We start from the raw sequence: 15,741 nt of genomic DNA on the forward strand, positions 1-15,741 counted from the left end.
CCTGTGTAACGGACTGACTGGTTGAGCTTCACTTACTTGTGTCGTGTTGTAAACACAAAGCCTTGTTTTTATACATGGGTATGTGACACTCTTTTTGTCCTCTTAACGTCTTGGCGGAAAAAAAAAAGTTGTAAATAGGGAAATGTTTTGACACCACGGACTGCAGCCAGTTGCCGTCTGTTTCCTAGCAACGGGCTCTTCTTTGAAATACATACAGAGACGAGATAGTTGTGATTTCCTTGGCTGCCACTGAGGCGGGAGAGGATGCACACAACAGCAGACAGTATCAACACCAACAGGAATTAATTGTCCTTTTCCTACCAGGGGTGCTTTCTTCCGATGTTGATGGAAGCATCATGTCGCCTGTAGTTTTATCGTTGAATCCGAGTGGAGCGTTCTGATATCATGTATCTGTAAGCCTGAGCACGGATTGACGGTTTCTGATGTTTTGACAGGTTGTAGCTGGCAGCTAATGGATAGTCTTCTTCTCTGCGTCTTGTGAATGTCCTTATCAACAGGGAGATTTAGGCCTAGGTTTTCCTCCCCTCGTGCTATGATTGTGCCCAACATATCCGTCATATTTCTTATTGTGGCATATTTTTTATCTTCAAATGCTCGACCCCACAGTCGGTGGAAATAATTTTTGCGTTAAAGTGGCTTCTGGCAGCGTGCCATCTCTCCCCAGCTCCATAATACCGGTACACCCACTCAAATTATTTGGCTTTTCATTTTCTGCTGTACCCAGCTGAAATCCCTTCTTTTTTTTATGTGAATAAGAGAAATGCATCTTATATACTCCTGGCTTGAAATAACAAATATTTTTCTGCTTAACCGTGGAGCTTGTCACCACAGAATACAAGGTGATTATGTTGACAAAAGCAATTGTTCAGTCAAACCTTGCAATGACATTCTGCCATTATGAAGCCTGTGTAATCACAACAAATTTAATATTAAATAATTGTAGAGCTCCATAGATGTCATCGTCTGTGACTAAAGGTAGCCCAGAAGTACACCCTCAACAAATGGCGTGTGCTTATTCATGCGGGGCTCATTGTGGCTCGAAGCAAATCGCATTCATCCCAAATCCAACAGCTTTGGACAGAAGGAAAATCAAAGCTTCCTGGCTGTGTTTTTGATTGAGAGATATTGAAAAGGAGGGAGGGGGGGGGGGGGGGGGGGCGGGGGGGAAGGATCTGACTGACATTGACAGAAAATGCTCTGCGGTGTGCTCTGATGAAAAGTTGTCCGTAAATGCGGCACGCTCGCCCAAAAGGGGAGCGTTCCCGGTCCAGTATCATAAACCCAAGGTGAGATTACCTCCAGGCTCCTGAGCTGCCCTCCTCGCTGGGTCGGGGGCGGGGTGCGAGTGTGGGTTTCAAGGTGAACCGGGTCACTGGTGTACATGGTAATATGTTTAGGCAGGCCACTGTTGAGAACCATCTGTGGGTCCCGTCCTGAGCCCTGTAATTCAGGGGAGCAGCTGGAGCGCTACAGATGGCTGAGGTGCCGGAGGAGCGATACGTCGGGATGCTGGGTAGGAGGGGGGTAGGAGAAGGCCAAGACGGGGGGTTCCTTCTTTTAATGCCTGATGGTCTTCCAGAAGATGACCTTTTGGCTGGGCTTTAGAGCTCATCTGGTACCCTGCTTAATTAACCTTCTAACAAAGAGCGCCATCCTTAATCCAGATCCCCACTTTCCGCTCTTTCAACATCCAAACTACAGGGATCAGGAAATGCTGTAAAACTGAAGGAGAAAAAAAAAAAAAAAAAACTTAAACGTGTGTACTATTGAGTCCACTTTAAGCCCCGTGTTGGTGGTTTTGAATGGGCTTAGTCTGCCTAGAGACCGGGACCAATAGGAGGGTCAATGTAGTCAGAGCGGAGAGCTGTGTGTGAAACAGTGTGATAGGAGCAACACAGCAGGGAGCGGCCTGATACTCCAGATGGCTCCCTCACATAGCCAGACAGACACAGGACATCCTCTCTCCTTCATGCATTTCCCTCCTCACGTTTCTGCACTGGGGTCGGTTTTATTTCAATCACATCACATGGGCTTTGTCGTTCCGGTTACGCCTCGGTTAAAACCATTATAATATAACACAGTGAATACATTGCAACGTATTCATACATAGTCTGGAAAATCATTTTTAACAAGCAATTCTGACCTTACCGACCGGCAAAGCAACGGTGAGGTGACCTTACAAAGAGAAGGCACGCGTGGCGATGGCCGTGGTGTATTTTTGGGGGCATATCCATGCAACGAATCCCAGGGAAAGTCAACATATGCCGGTGCCAGTTTGGAACGAAACACGTCCGCCGCGGTGCCAGCGTTGGCTGAGGCCAGTATCCCAAGGACAGGCCTTGGCAAGGGGAAGATAACACGCTGTACAGTCTTGGAGACGGTCTATTGGCCCTCAGTCCACAGCCATAGGGAGAGGGCTGAAGCGTAGCCAAGACCTCAACCGACTCCGGTGCCTTTTCATGTGTTTACAGTGACACTTATGCATTGGCACACCGTTTCTGAGCCAACTTTTATAAAAGGCTCATAGTAAAACAACAGAGGGAAGTCACACACATCTCGCACTATGACGTGGAAGCTACTCGCGCCTAGCTGTGAGACTCGATATTCTTGGCAAAAAAAATGGGTACTACCCTTTTTGTCATGGTTTGATTTGTCCACATAAAATGGGTTTGAGTAGTATAAAAAATATATAGGTATAGGGCTTTTAACAAGACGAGATCATTTCAATTAGTTTAGCTACAGCACACAAAAAGTAAAAACCTATTCATTAAACTAAGCCTTGACAGAAAGTGACATTGTCGCCGTTCAGGTTCTACTTCCTGATCATGGACCGTCCCGCCAGGTCGGGGCCGGCGGTGACTAACACGTTGAAGACGTTTCTGAGGACGACTGTCTGGCTGTGCAGCGCGGCGACGATAATCGTATTCAGAGACGAGGCACATTGCATCGTGCCACGACACATTCAGTTTATGCTAATTAAAAAGATGTGCTCTTCATTTGGAGACAAACATTAAGGAAGAAACATTAACAAGTGACCACTATTCATCCGACAACATGATGAAATAGTCTGTGTTCATTTGTCAAGGGCTCTTTTATTAAAGATACAATATCATGCACTCGCTTCGAGAACTCTAGCACGTCACAGTCCAGACCTTGAGTGGATTTCTGTACTTAAACGCCATTGGTGGGTCGATATCGCTCTTTCTTGGCTGATATGTTACGCTGGTAAGACTCTGAAAAGAGACTGCAGTAGCAGAGGCTTATGATGTTGAGTTAATAAGTTATGGCTGTGTGACTGCATTCATTTCAGTGGTGAGATGGTGTGTCATTATCCTGGAAACCAGACAAATCGTCCAGCTAGTTGCCCTGGTAAATGCTGCCCTGGTTCCCCTCGGGCTCAGACAGATTCTCCAGCAGACCTGGTCCAAGTCAAGTCAATCCCGTTTCTCTAATGGGGGCCGTGTTTAATGTGATCGAACAGAGCGGCGCCCTATTGCAGCGCTGTCGACCGATATGGATTTTTTTAGGGCCGATACCGATTTTTTTTCATCAGCCTTAGCCGATGGCCGATATTTGGTTTGTTTTGATTTGTTTATTCAACTTATATCAACCCAAAAAAAAAAAGGGCAGGACAACAGCCTCCTGTAGCGGGGGAGTGTCTCATCTTTCTATCTACACCCCTCCCCCCCCCCACTGGCAGTCAGTTCGTGGGACTGCCAGTTAGAATGGACTGAACGCCAACTGAGTATACTGAAAATATACCGGCTACTAACTTGGAGGGGATAAGTCAAACACGTTCCAACGTTAACTTTGGTTTTGAATAATAAAGAAGTTATTTACATTTTGGCAGCATTGTACAGATTAGTTGTGAAGAAAGGCTGTGTGCTTATCATTGAAGGGAGGGATTAAAAAATGAACCATGAGAATAGGTAGTACAACATATAGCTGGATTTAGATGTACTGGAAGTGCATGTTCTCCATGTATCAAACCCCTTTGTGGCAAGGAGTGGATCCGGATGGATATTTAAATGATCCGCTATTTCTATATTCATCTCCAAACAGTCGACGGTATTTAGATATTTAGTGCTTGACTAATGTGCCGTTATCTCGCCTCCAAAGCGGTGCTTAAGCTGTGAAAGAGAGGATCAACCTTTGAGGAAGAACCCTCCCAGCCCGCCACATAGCCCTGCAGTGGGTTTGCAAAACGACAACCGCTTCGTAGCGTTAGGTGTGTTCTCTGGGTTCGTCAGCAGCATCCACCTCTTAGGCCCCGCCGCACAGCCGCGGTTGCCTCTGATCCGAGACGCGTGGTTTTCATCCGACGCTTTGGGCTGCTTTTAGCGGGTACGCACGCTAATTATACAGTGCGGTGAATACCCATTGTGTGCTTTGAGTAAGGGGAAAATGTATCTCCGCGATGCGAAAATGTAATTAGCTCATTATTTTCTCATGCGTGGAGGAAATGTGTAAGAAGAAATAGCGGAACCGATTTCCTGACTGATGTGTAAAAAAAAAAAAAAAAATAATAATAATCATTAATCATTAAGTAAAAAACTATAAGGGTGAGACGGAGTGCCTGATTGTCTTCTTGATGGCAGTCCAACAATCGCAGCAGCCATGGTGGAACCTGAATTAAACCCATCTGGACGGCTGTTAATAATCATTTGAATTACTGTGAGTGAGGGATGTTTCAAAAGACAAATTGCAACAGAGGTAACAAATCACCTAGCGGGGGAAGCATCACGCGCACATCACAGCCGCAGACGTTATGCTACCTTGGACTTTGTGCTCCCAGAGCTCATCGAAGCAGACAGCATGTTTGGTAGATCAGCCGCGCCTCTGCAAAGTGTTGTGTACAAGAGTCCTTTCATCGTCCTTTTATCCTATTGAAAAGCATCCAAATTGATTTCCCTGAAGAAATCTAAAGGTGTAGGGGGAAACTTATCTAGCTGAGTGCTCTTTAATTATCCCAGCTCCGAAGGGTGTTGAATTATCACTGACATCACACACACACACAGACACGGGCTTCCCAACGCGGGCTTTCTTGTTCTGGAAGAGCGAGAAGGTGTGCCTTACCCTTAAACAGCTTGTTTTAAGGCTGTTTAGCAGGGGCCAAACTTTCACACACACATGGTATTCGTGTGTGTGTGTGTGTGTGTGTGTGTGTGTGTGTGTGTGTGTGTGTGTGTGTGTGTGTGTGTGTGTGTGTGTGTGTGTGTGTGTGTGTGTGTGTGTTCACAGATGTGGGTTTGTGGGGCCCAGTCATGGGTTGCACACCAACGGGATGGGGCCCTACAGTTGTTTCGTTTGGATGTGGAGCTCCCGTCAACAATGTTTGGTCCTCCTCTAGACGCTAAGATGAGCCCGCTAGAAAGACGTTGTTTTACTCTGCTGTCCTCTACCCCCGGCGCCTTGCCGTGGTCGACAGAACCTAGCTGGACAGATAGCAATGTTAAAAACGGGGACCCACCATTTTGGCAAAAAATATATTTTTTTAAAGTTTACAATTTTGCTTAATTGAAGTGATACTTGTGATCAGGATGATATTGCCTGATGTTTTGTGTAGCTGTAGAAGCACTGGAAAGGGTGGACCCCATAATGGTGGTAGTGTTAAGTGGACCCCGAATAGTAGGAAGTCTGTGTGTGTGTGTGTGTGTGTGTGTGTGTGCACCTGCGTTTACCTGTGTCATCTATGTTTTTTTCAATAGCATTCTGTACACAAAGCATAACGACGGCCTTGCTCTGTGCACCACAACTAACGTACCGCACACCTTTTTGAACATCTGACCGTAGCACCGTATACCATCTTTACCCCCCCCCCCCCGCCCGCTGTGTGCCTTCTCCCCCTGTGTACTCCAGACCAGTGCGTGGTGACGCGCTCCTACCTGTTCCTGCACAAGTTCTGGTTCTTCAGCACCATCTACTACTTTGGAAACTGGGTGTTCATTGGGGTAAGAGATGCGAGCATGCGCGTAGAGCGTGGCGCAGTGTGTTGAAAGCCATCGCACGTGCACACCTGACCTCAGGATCGATCACTCCCTTTAGGATTGAACGAGGAGAGTGAAAGTCATTGAAAGCCATCGGTCTGATCCCCAGTGCGTGCATGCTGTGATGTGGCGCTGACACAAATCAGTTGCTTCGTCGATCTGCGTTAAACGTGACGGGAACAAGCTAATGCCCAAACATTGGCTTTTTGTGTAAATAGCAAAGCTCGAGGGAAAACCTCTTGTTGGGCTTTCATCTGTTTACCGAGGAAAAACATTAAAGATTTGACAATATAACAATTTGGTCAATTTGGTAAGCGGTGGAAACCAATGGAGATGCATAGACTAAATATAGATTCAGAAGTATTCATGTGAATGATAATATGACGTAAATGATGTGATGGTATGTGAATCCCATGCCGGCGGCCTAACCCTGTGTGTGTGTGTGTGTGTGTGTGTGTGTGTGTGTGTGTGTGTGTGTGTGTGTGTGTGTGTGTGTGTGTGTGTGTGTGTGTGTGGCGGACCGCAGGTGTTCCTCATTGGCCTGGTGGTCTCCTGCTGCAGAGGGAAGAAGTCTGTGATCGAGGGAGAGGTGGAGGCTGATGACTCAGACATGAGCGACGACGAATATGTGCACTAAAATAACCCTTGTCCATCTGTCGGTATGCCCCTCAGACTGGATGCCTCTCTGTCTGCCTGTCTGAATGTCTCTCGGTCTGTCTCTCGGCCTCTGTCTGAACGTCTGTCTGTCGGTCTCTCTCGTTGCCTCTCTTTCTGTCCGTTTGTCTCTCTGTCAGTGTGTCTCTTGTCTTTTTGTCTGCCCCTCTGTCCCTCTGTCTGTCTGTCCCTCAATCCGTCTGTCTGTCCCCTCAATCCGTCTGTCTGTCCCCTCTGTCCGTTTGTCTCTCAATCTGTCTGTCATGTTCTGCTGTCCCGGAGCGGTGGGCGTTCCAGCCACGTCGCGTATAATTTCGAGGGCGTTCCGACCGGCCGTGTTCACCAGCAGACCGCCGAATGCGCCGCTCCTCTCCGGACTCTGATCGCTCAATGTTTCTGTTGTTGTCCTTTAGACGCCATTGCGGCGGCGTCCCGCCCACTTTAGCCCGGCGTTTTAGGCGTTGCGTCCCCTGGGATCTTTATGCAAGGACTCCCATTGATTGCCGTGTCTCCCCCGGCCGGTATCGCAGATGGCTTTGGGATACTGGGAGCTGACAGCCATTGAATATATGACTCCATGTCACAGGGACCCGCAGAGGAGCAAGAGCGGTTGCTGCTGCTGCTGAGTCACTGGTGATAGATGAGTCACTGGTCAAAAAGGTGTGATCATATATCACTTATGATTATATTCTTTATTATTGTGCAATACTGCCATTCCATTATTCCAAAGAAATCCCACACAAATTTTTGATAATACAGCTTTTTTGTTTTTGATTCGGCACGATACCGGGGATATGGACACCAGGATTGCAAACATGGCGGTATGATTAGTTTGATTAGAATTTCACTTGTTGAGGAAGGATACACTGGACTCTGAAGGTTGTATACAGTTGGACTAGAGGACTTGGGGACAATTGCTTATATTTAACCTGAGGAGGTTTGCTAGTTTGCAAAATGTTTTTTTTTGTTGTTGCGTAAATAGCCTCTTTAAATGGTTGAAAGGGTCTTCTGGACAGTATATACTTGTGTGTGCACATTTGGGAGAATAATTAAGAATAAAACAGTTGACACTGTTGAATGTGTATTTATGAAAAAGATATTGTATGAAATATGCTAATCAGTAATCAGCACATCCGACTGGATAAGCATATAGCCAAGGTTGCTACTTCGGTCATTTAATAACTGTCTAAGAGATGAAAAATTTTTCCACACCTTTCTCTAGTAAGCAATATTTGTTTGTAATATGATTTCATCAGACTAAACACTTTCTTGTTCATCATTGATCTCTTGTAGTATTTTGGTTTGTTGTTTAAGATGAAAGTGTGTTATTTTAATGGAGAGCAACCTTTACATTTATTTGTATTCTATTTTATTGTTGCAGTTTTTTTATCAACCATGTTGAGCATAAGATGGCCCTATTCTAGAGTGAAACATGTGGAAGTTATAATATATTTAAAATTATCTTAATTTGGAAATGTAAAATGTCCGCCCTAATAAAAAGAAAAGTTACTACCAACTTTATCAACATTTTTATTTACCATTGATTTGATAATAAGTTCAGAGTAACTAAACATCCTGTTTCTAATGTAGGACAATAGAAGGGGCCACTCTGTGATAATTACTCCACTAGTTCATCTATCTGACCAATAATGAAATCCCATACTTGTGTTTGTCTGTATTGTATTAGTTAGGACACAGACCTCCAGAGACAAGCCTCTGACACCAGAGAAGGTGAATCAATGGCAGTTAGCGAGCCAGTTTCCACCCCCCCCCCCCCCCCCCCCCCTAACCTACCCACTCAGCGGGCCCCTGGGGACCTACCGCAGTCATCCCCCCCCAATGACAAGTATTTGGCCATGTCCAGTACACTTGTCAACATGTCCCAGTTCAGTTTCCCAACCACCACATAAAACAGCCGTCCAGGGCAGACGCCCAGACAGCCCCGGGGACAGGGCTGTTAACAAGAGACGCCCTGGAGCTGGTTATCACAGCCATGTCCATGTAGAAACCCAACTACATAGACCGCAAAACAGTCATGACCTGATATATTACAAAAATATAAAGATATCGAATACACTTTACTTTAGTGTCCTGTAACAGGGGAGTGAGCATAATTAATGTAACGGGAATGCGTTTAACAATATGCGATTATGTTATGGATCAGCATGTAACACACTGGTTATGGAAAGAGTGGTAGGGTTAAGGTTAGGGCTAGGCTGTTCCGTGCTGTACATGCTTATTACATATATAATCACACTGGGACAAGGACACGTAAATGTAAAATGTTAGGTATCAATTGGAAAATTGAGTATGGTTTGTATACATTAATATTAGTTCAAACGTCATTTGTAAGTTGGCATCCTCCAAGTTAATAAACACACAACTTTCCTCTGAAACTTGGGGGAATAATTCATATCAGAGTTGTGTGTTTCTACCTCAAAGAGCCCAGCAGAAGTATTAGGCGAGTGTCAGCAGGGTGTCAACGCGGGGCAGGGGGGTTCCTCTAACCCCTCCAGTGATGCATAGGAGGCCCGCGCTCCATGCACACGCACCCCCGCTGTTAGGAGGAACGCGGGCAAACAAGCACAGAGCCTCGTTCCCTCTGTGACCCTCCTGGTTTAATACTTCACTGAAGTTAGGCGGGCGAAAAAATTGAATTTGCCTTCAGTCGTCCCGTCGAGTCCCGCCTTGTTCCAGAGTGAAGTGGATACAAGAAATCCATTGATACCGCTCAATTATCTTACACAAAGGTCAAGCCTCTCTTTCGCATTTGCATAGCCGAGATTGTGATTGCTTTTTTGTTTAAGCACTCATTCCGGAATACTTTGTGATTTTTCTAACTCAATGGATTCGGGGACAGTTCAAAGTGAGTCACCCGCGATCAGACGGTTATCGGATGAGTTATCTTGCGGTATGGTGACAGCGGTTAATGGGGGATTCACCACATTCCATCAACTCTCGCGAGGCCTCGGAGCATCACTCCGAATGGAGACGAGGAGTATATTATCTGGGCCAATCCCGTTTTTTTTGGCCATTAAAAAAAAGCACAATTGATGTGTAGTGGTCATGGACGAAGAACACATTCTCACTTCTGTAATGAGATGTCAAGAGTTTGTGTAATTTACAAGATATTAAAAATACATTTTGTTGTCCCCCAGTGAGACGGTTGCTGTTTCCATTTGAGCATTAGTAAGCAATCTTTATCCGGGGGATGCGAGAACTCATTCATCAGTATGACACATGATGCTAAAAACAATAAATGAGTGGCTGAGATGCCTTTTAAACAAGTTTTACACGCTTGACCAACTCCTAATTTGTCTTAAGATTATGATGAAGATGTAGCTCAAAGTGGTAGAATGGAGTTGGTTTCAGTCAAAGGCTTTAGGCAATAGCTTGACTTTGGTTTCCTGGCCACTTCAATCATAAACTGTATGGAGCAAAACTTACTACAGCTTACGTCTCAAATGGTCAATAACGCTGTTCATAGGCCTAGAAATTAAGACACAAAGGATTAAACTGTTTTTTATGCCTTTCTTTTTATTCAAAGGCCCGGTGGAAACATTAATTTGGGATGTTGAACATGCTGCATTACACTGTTAACTTTAAAGTGGTTAAGAGCCTAATACGATTTTAATAAGACTATAAACTGGATGCATTTCGGTACTCTATTTATACCACCCTTGCGTGTATCATTGCACATTAAATATAATAAGCCCTGTTTGGTGAGCACCCATACTGTAATATCGACAGATTGTTGCTTTAAAGGCTTCTTATACCAGACTGTGTTTTTCTGGCACTTTGCCACAGTATATATTTGCTGTTTGGTAGACTCCTTTAAAGGGCCCCTATTTCACCACAGGTTGTGAGCTTGATTAGCCATTTCAAGCCGTTTGAAATTTGGCCTTTTCCTTTGCCTTAGTGACAACACAAGTGGGAGATTACACCTAGATGTATGATGCATAGATAAGCAACATTGGCTACAGTCCACTGGTGAGGCTGGTAGACTGATCTATCCAGAATACATCTAGGTGGACACTCCCACTTGTGATGTCACTAAGATTTTGAAATGGCCTGTAATAATCACACTCACACCTGGTTGTATAATATGTCCCCTTTGACCAAAGCGGCCTACAATAACAGGAATGACTGCATGAGTGAGTGCATGCATATTGTATTGATCCTGCTCCAAACCTACTCATAACCTGATCCTGGTTTGTGTCATTGGTGTAACCTGTTTAGTATTTCTGTTCACCTGTTTTCCATGTTTCCTGCCCAAGTTAGTTGATTCCGGGTTTGTTGTAGGTTTCTTGCTGTCACGTGTTTTCATGAAGTAAAACTTCCTTCCGCACCAACCCTGAGTCCGGTCTCTGCATCTCTGTTTTCCTCTACCCTGCACGAGCACAGGAATGATGGAACTTCCCAGATGTTACAATTCCAAAAATCAATAACCTAATCGATGCTCAATAATACCTTTTCACGCTACCATGATCTTTGACTGAGATGATAAGAAAACGATCAAAGGCAGAGGAGTAGCAGTTTGTCCAACGAAGTCCCCCACGTGCTTTCTGCAAAACGCAGCTATCAGGACATAGCTTTTTACGAGGCAGTCAGCCATAATTCATTTAATTACGACTGGCTGTCGGCATTGTTACGCACTGTCAATTGTCTCTGCATCCACCCGTACATCGGCAGCTCACAATGTACATTATATCTCTAGATCTCCCGCCACCCCTCCCCCATAACACACACACACACACGTGCGCGAGCACCTGTGATACCATGGCAACCGATACCATCTCCTCTGTGGGGAGAGGAGAAAGGAGCGTCATGCACAATTTCTGGATGGCAGCCACGCCTCTTAACCGGGTTGCTTTAAGCTGATGCAGTCACACCCTCTTTCTCTCCATCACTCTCTCGCTCTCATTCTACGGAACTGGGACCAGCATCACTTCATCCTGAGGGCCACGCATTGTGGTGCTCCCACACACGCACACACACACAGACAAGACACCACACACACACACCTCCACCGCTATCTCCCGCTGCTCCCAAATCTTGACTGATCTTATCCAGTCAAACTTTTGCAGGCACAGACACACACACACACACACACACACTCACACACAAGCAAAAACTCAAAAACCCATTAGAGAGCGAAAGTTCTTCCCCAGCAAGTATAGAAATCTGATATGGAGGTTGGTGTGTGTGTGGGGTGTAGATGTGTGAAAGGGAGTCAGCCAGTGCTCTAGCTTTCAGAGACTTTCAGCTGTGCTTTAAGTGATAGCAGAGATGGCTCCTTCTTCACCTGAAGCTGACATTTATCAGAGCCCGGGGGTGGCGTCTGAGGTGCAGGATAAACGGAACCAACTATTCTTTCTCCGTCTCTCATAATTGACTTAAAACAGTCCAGTGCATTTTATTCCAAGAGGACCGAGGGACATTTCAGGGCAGCCATCTCCAAGATAGGTCAGTTGCTTCAGAGAGGCAGGAGTTGAAATGAGGTGCAAGTCATTTGAAAAATAGAGTCCTGGAAGGGTAATAAGATGAGATGGGATTGATGGGACTTAGTCTGTAAGTAAAAAAGGGAACCGGAACCACATAAACTTGACACAAGCGCTGAAGCAGTACGAACATATTTCCTCTTTTATTTACATTCCTTTTCAAATGTTAACATTTTTCGCTAGAACTCTGATCAGGTTGGCATTTTTTTTTCTCATTAAAATAAATTGGCACGAGTAAAACATATGTAGACAAAATTTTATTTACACCATACAACGTTTTGTTTTTAAATATTTTATACAGCTGCAGATGAGTGAGCCTGCCTGGGGGTCCTTGAAGCAGATTCTGCAGTATTAAAGTTGTGAAATATATTATTTATATAAAAGTGAGTATTATCTTTATTGCATTTAAAGCAATGAAGAATGTAGCTTGACAAACATTCATTTTTAATATGACGAAGAAAAAATCCCTCTTTGCCTTCCATGTTTTTTATATTATAAAGTAAAAAGTGTAGTAATGGCCAAACAGACTGTTATAAACTCTTTAAAAACCTGCATAAATATATACATTGTGCTTCCGGGCCGAGCGTTTTCGGAAATCAAAGCTGGACCCGACGAAGCTGGGACGACATGGCATGTCAGTTACTTTTCGAGGTTGTTCCGACGCGAGATTTACCTTTTATTTTTTTGTTCCTTTTTTTTTTTTTTTTTTTTGCCAATTTCCTCAACAGATAGTTTTGAAACACGTGATGGTAAATATTGTACACCAGGCTTTCCCCCCACACTAAGTACACTAGTGAGAATACAAAAAGTAACACTGATGGAGTTTCCCCCCCCACCACCCCCCCCCCCCCTGCCTGTCTCCCATGTCCTTGTTTCGCTTCCTCGTCTCCTTCCTCCTTCCTCCTCTTGATGCTCCACCGGTATTGGCACATAATGTCCCCGCCGCCGCCGCGCTTATAATCCAGATATGTACGCCAAGGCTGTTTTCAAAAAGTCAGTTGCTTTTTTTTCAGTGCAAAATACATCCTCTCCCTGCCACCCCACCCCCCCCCCCTCCCTCCCCCACCTCCCTCTCTCCCCCTGCCCCCAGCACACCCCCCCCCTCCCCCTCCGGCACTAGACCTCCGTCTGGAAGTCCCCCTCCTGGACCTCCAGGGGCAGGTTCACACACTTCTCCCACTCGGCGGCCGTCATCTCCAGGGGGGCCTTGGCGCCGGGCTCCAGTACATTCATGGTGGCGTAGTTCTGGTACTCGCAGGCCGGGTTGTAGCTCTCCCATGGGTTCTTGTTTGGCATTGTCTTGGTGTCCTGTAGGGGCGGGGCGGGGGGGGGGTGGGGTGGCGACAGGGGAGGTTAGTTGCGCTGCGTCTGTGAAGCCTCCCTGGTGTCCCAACATGTGTCCCGACACCGGCTTCTACGTCAACATCCACGCCGCCGCCGGCTGTGTGTGTGTGTGTGTGTGTGTGTGTGTGTGTGTGTGTGTGTGTGTGTGTGTGTGTGTGTGTGTGTGTGTGTGTGTGTGTGTGTGTGTGTGTGTGTGTGTGTGTGTGTGTGTGTGTGCTGTGATGTGGGAGGCTTTCCTTAGCGCCATTTGCAAGAAAATAGGGCTCATAGAAATGTATCGATGTGTTCTGTGTGAAAATGTACCTTACTGTATTGATTCTTATACACTATATGTGGCTCTTACGCCAATAGAGTCACTCGATTATATACAGTATATACATATTTAATATACACATGCATATATACAGTGTATGAGAGATCAAATGATGTATGAACGTATGGCCCACATTAACCACACTTGGCCCCGATCCCAGTCAAAGACACGCGGCGGGAAACAAAACCGATGATTGATGGATGAACCGAGGAACCCCAGTGGAAGGAATATGAAATAGTTACCAGAGTCTGCAGTGGCCTCTGCAGTGGAAAACCGTTTGGGAAAGAAAGGAAAACGGGTGAGTGAGGCTCTAGTTTTCGCTTTTAATTATTATTTTTTTTGGATAAAGAAAAAGAAAAGTCCTTGCAGTGGTAACTAAGCAACAAGCAACAAATTACACTGTGCTGTGGGGGTGATTGAAATGTGAGCAAAGGAGTGGTGCGTTGTGGCAAAAGGGGTGTGGTTGGGGGGTGGGTGGTATTGGTGGTGTACTGGTATACTAGTATAGTGGTCTCATGCTGGTCCTTTTAGGGGGTTACGCCTCAAACAGGGAGAAAAACGCTTCTATCGTTTCTATCGGCGGCACAATCCTAACGGGTACACCCCCCCCCCCCCCCACAACGCTCTTGTTCGCCTACCGCAGATCAGTGAAACCAACAAACCCAACCACCCCCCCCCCCAAAAAAATTGAAAAACAAATGACGTCAACATCCAACTTTCAAACTTTTTAGTCTCTCCTGCTGAAGGTCGCCTCCCCACCCCCACCCTCAGCGTGACCCCCCCCCGCCCCCCCCCCCCCCTGGTCGTGTCTGTGTGGAGGTGGATCGATTCGAGAATCGTTTGCCATGCATTCGTGGATTAATGACGGGGGAGCTGGGGGGAAGGGGGATAAGCATGTAAATAAAAGTGCATTCATGGCCTTGCGTTGGGGGGGGGGGAGGGGGGGGGGGGGGTTTGGGGGGAATGGATGCACTGGCGAGTGGATCGCCCAGAGACAGCCGAGCCTTCTCTCTCTCGCTCCCTAACACCGGCCCTTGTGGAGAGGGGGGGGCCAGGGGGGGGGGGGGGCCCGGCCTGTCCCCAAAGTCCCTCCTGCCAGCTGTTGGCAAGGCGGCTAGATATAGGAGCCTTCTCTTCCACATGAATACATTAGCCGGCTAACTGCTCATTTGCACAATCACACACTCTGTGTCCCTGCGCCCCGGATGTAGATCTAAAAACAGGCTACTGGGTGATGCCGATCCGCTCTAATTGGCCGACAGCCCACCCGCCTTGATTTCCTGTTACTCACCATGCTGCCCATATTTGGTATGTCTCGAAATCGGTCCAGGGTTTGAAATTTCTGATTCAGTTCCTGGAACAGCTCCATGTGTCTTTTCCTGGTGTGCATGACTTTCTGCAATAGCAGAAAGGGTGTTTTGTATTGAAAGCCAATCATTTTACAAAACACAGTCACACACCAAACTCAATTTACTCGTGTGTTCAGTTTGCTGGCGGGGCCGGAAAAAACAAATAAATATGCGCTGGCCGCTGCGTATATATAATCAAGTGGCGGTGTAAAGGGAAGCCCCTGCGTAGCCCTGTGCAAATACCGTAGGACGGCACGCACAACCGCTCTGTCTGGTAGGGACGCTATCTTATAAAGCAGCCCATCACTGGGGCTTTTACCAGATAGGAGTAAAGCGCTGACGCTGGGCCTCACAGACGCAGGGGGAATGCCTTCTGCACTGCCGTGGAGGAGCCCGCATAACCCTCTGTTTGTTTCCTTTCGATTGCAAGTGTGCACGTTATTCCATATGCAGGAGATGTTGATTGGGGGGGTTTGCATCAGGAAGAAAACGCCGGAACCGTCTCTCTGTTTAGGGTTCCCTGTTTATTATTATTTTATTTTTTGTTGTTGCGTTGACTTGATGCTGCAAAC

General features: G+C 46.2%; 2 protein-coding genes across 4 annotated transcripts in view; one reads left to right on the plus strand and one right to left on the minus strand.

The window, feature by feature from the left end:
- The window catches only part of lmbrd1 (LMBR1 domain containing 1), a 49,419-nt gene extending 41,236 nt beyond the window's left edge, over window positions 1-8,183 (plus strand). Inside the window, exons 15-16 of the mRNA XM_084470308.1 lie at window positions 5,881-5,972; window positions 6,535-8,183. Of these exons, the coding sequence (XP_084326434.1) occupies window positions 5,881-5,972; window positions 6,535-6,645 (203 nt within the window). The 3' untranslated portion in view covers window positions 6,646-8,183. The remainder of the gene's footprint in view (window positions 1-5,880; window positions 5,973-6,534) is intronic.
- A 5,096-nt stretch (window positions 8,184-13,279) lies between these two features.
- adgrb3 (adhesion G protein-coupled receptor B3) overlaps window positions 13,280-15,741 on the minus strand; it is a gene marked incomplete at both ends in the record, with an annotated part of 102,355 nt that continues 99,893 nt past the window's right edge. For all 3 annotated transcript variants that reach the window (XM_084471019.1, XM_084471020.1, XM_084471018.1), the window contains 2 exons: window positions 13,280-13,471; window positions 15,112-15,216. In XM_084471019.1, coding sequence (XP_084327145.1) covers window positions 13,280-13,471; window positions 15,112-15,216 — 297 coding nt within the window. The remainder of the gene's footprint in view (window positions 13,472-15,111; window positions 15,217-15,741) is intronic.

Source organism: Micromesistius poutassou (genome assembly GCF_964030765.1).
Source record: "Micromesistius poutassou genome assembly, chromosome: 7".
NCBI lineage: Eukaryota > Metazoa > Chordata > Actinopteri > Gadiformes > Gadidae > Micromesistius > Micromesistius poutassou.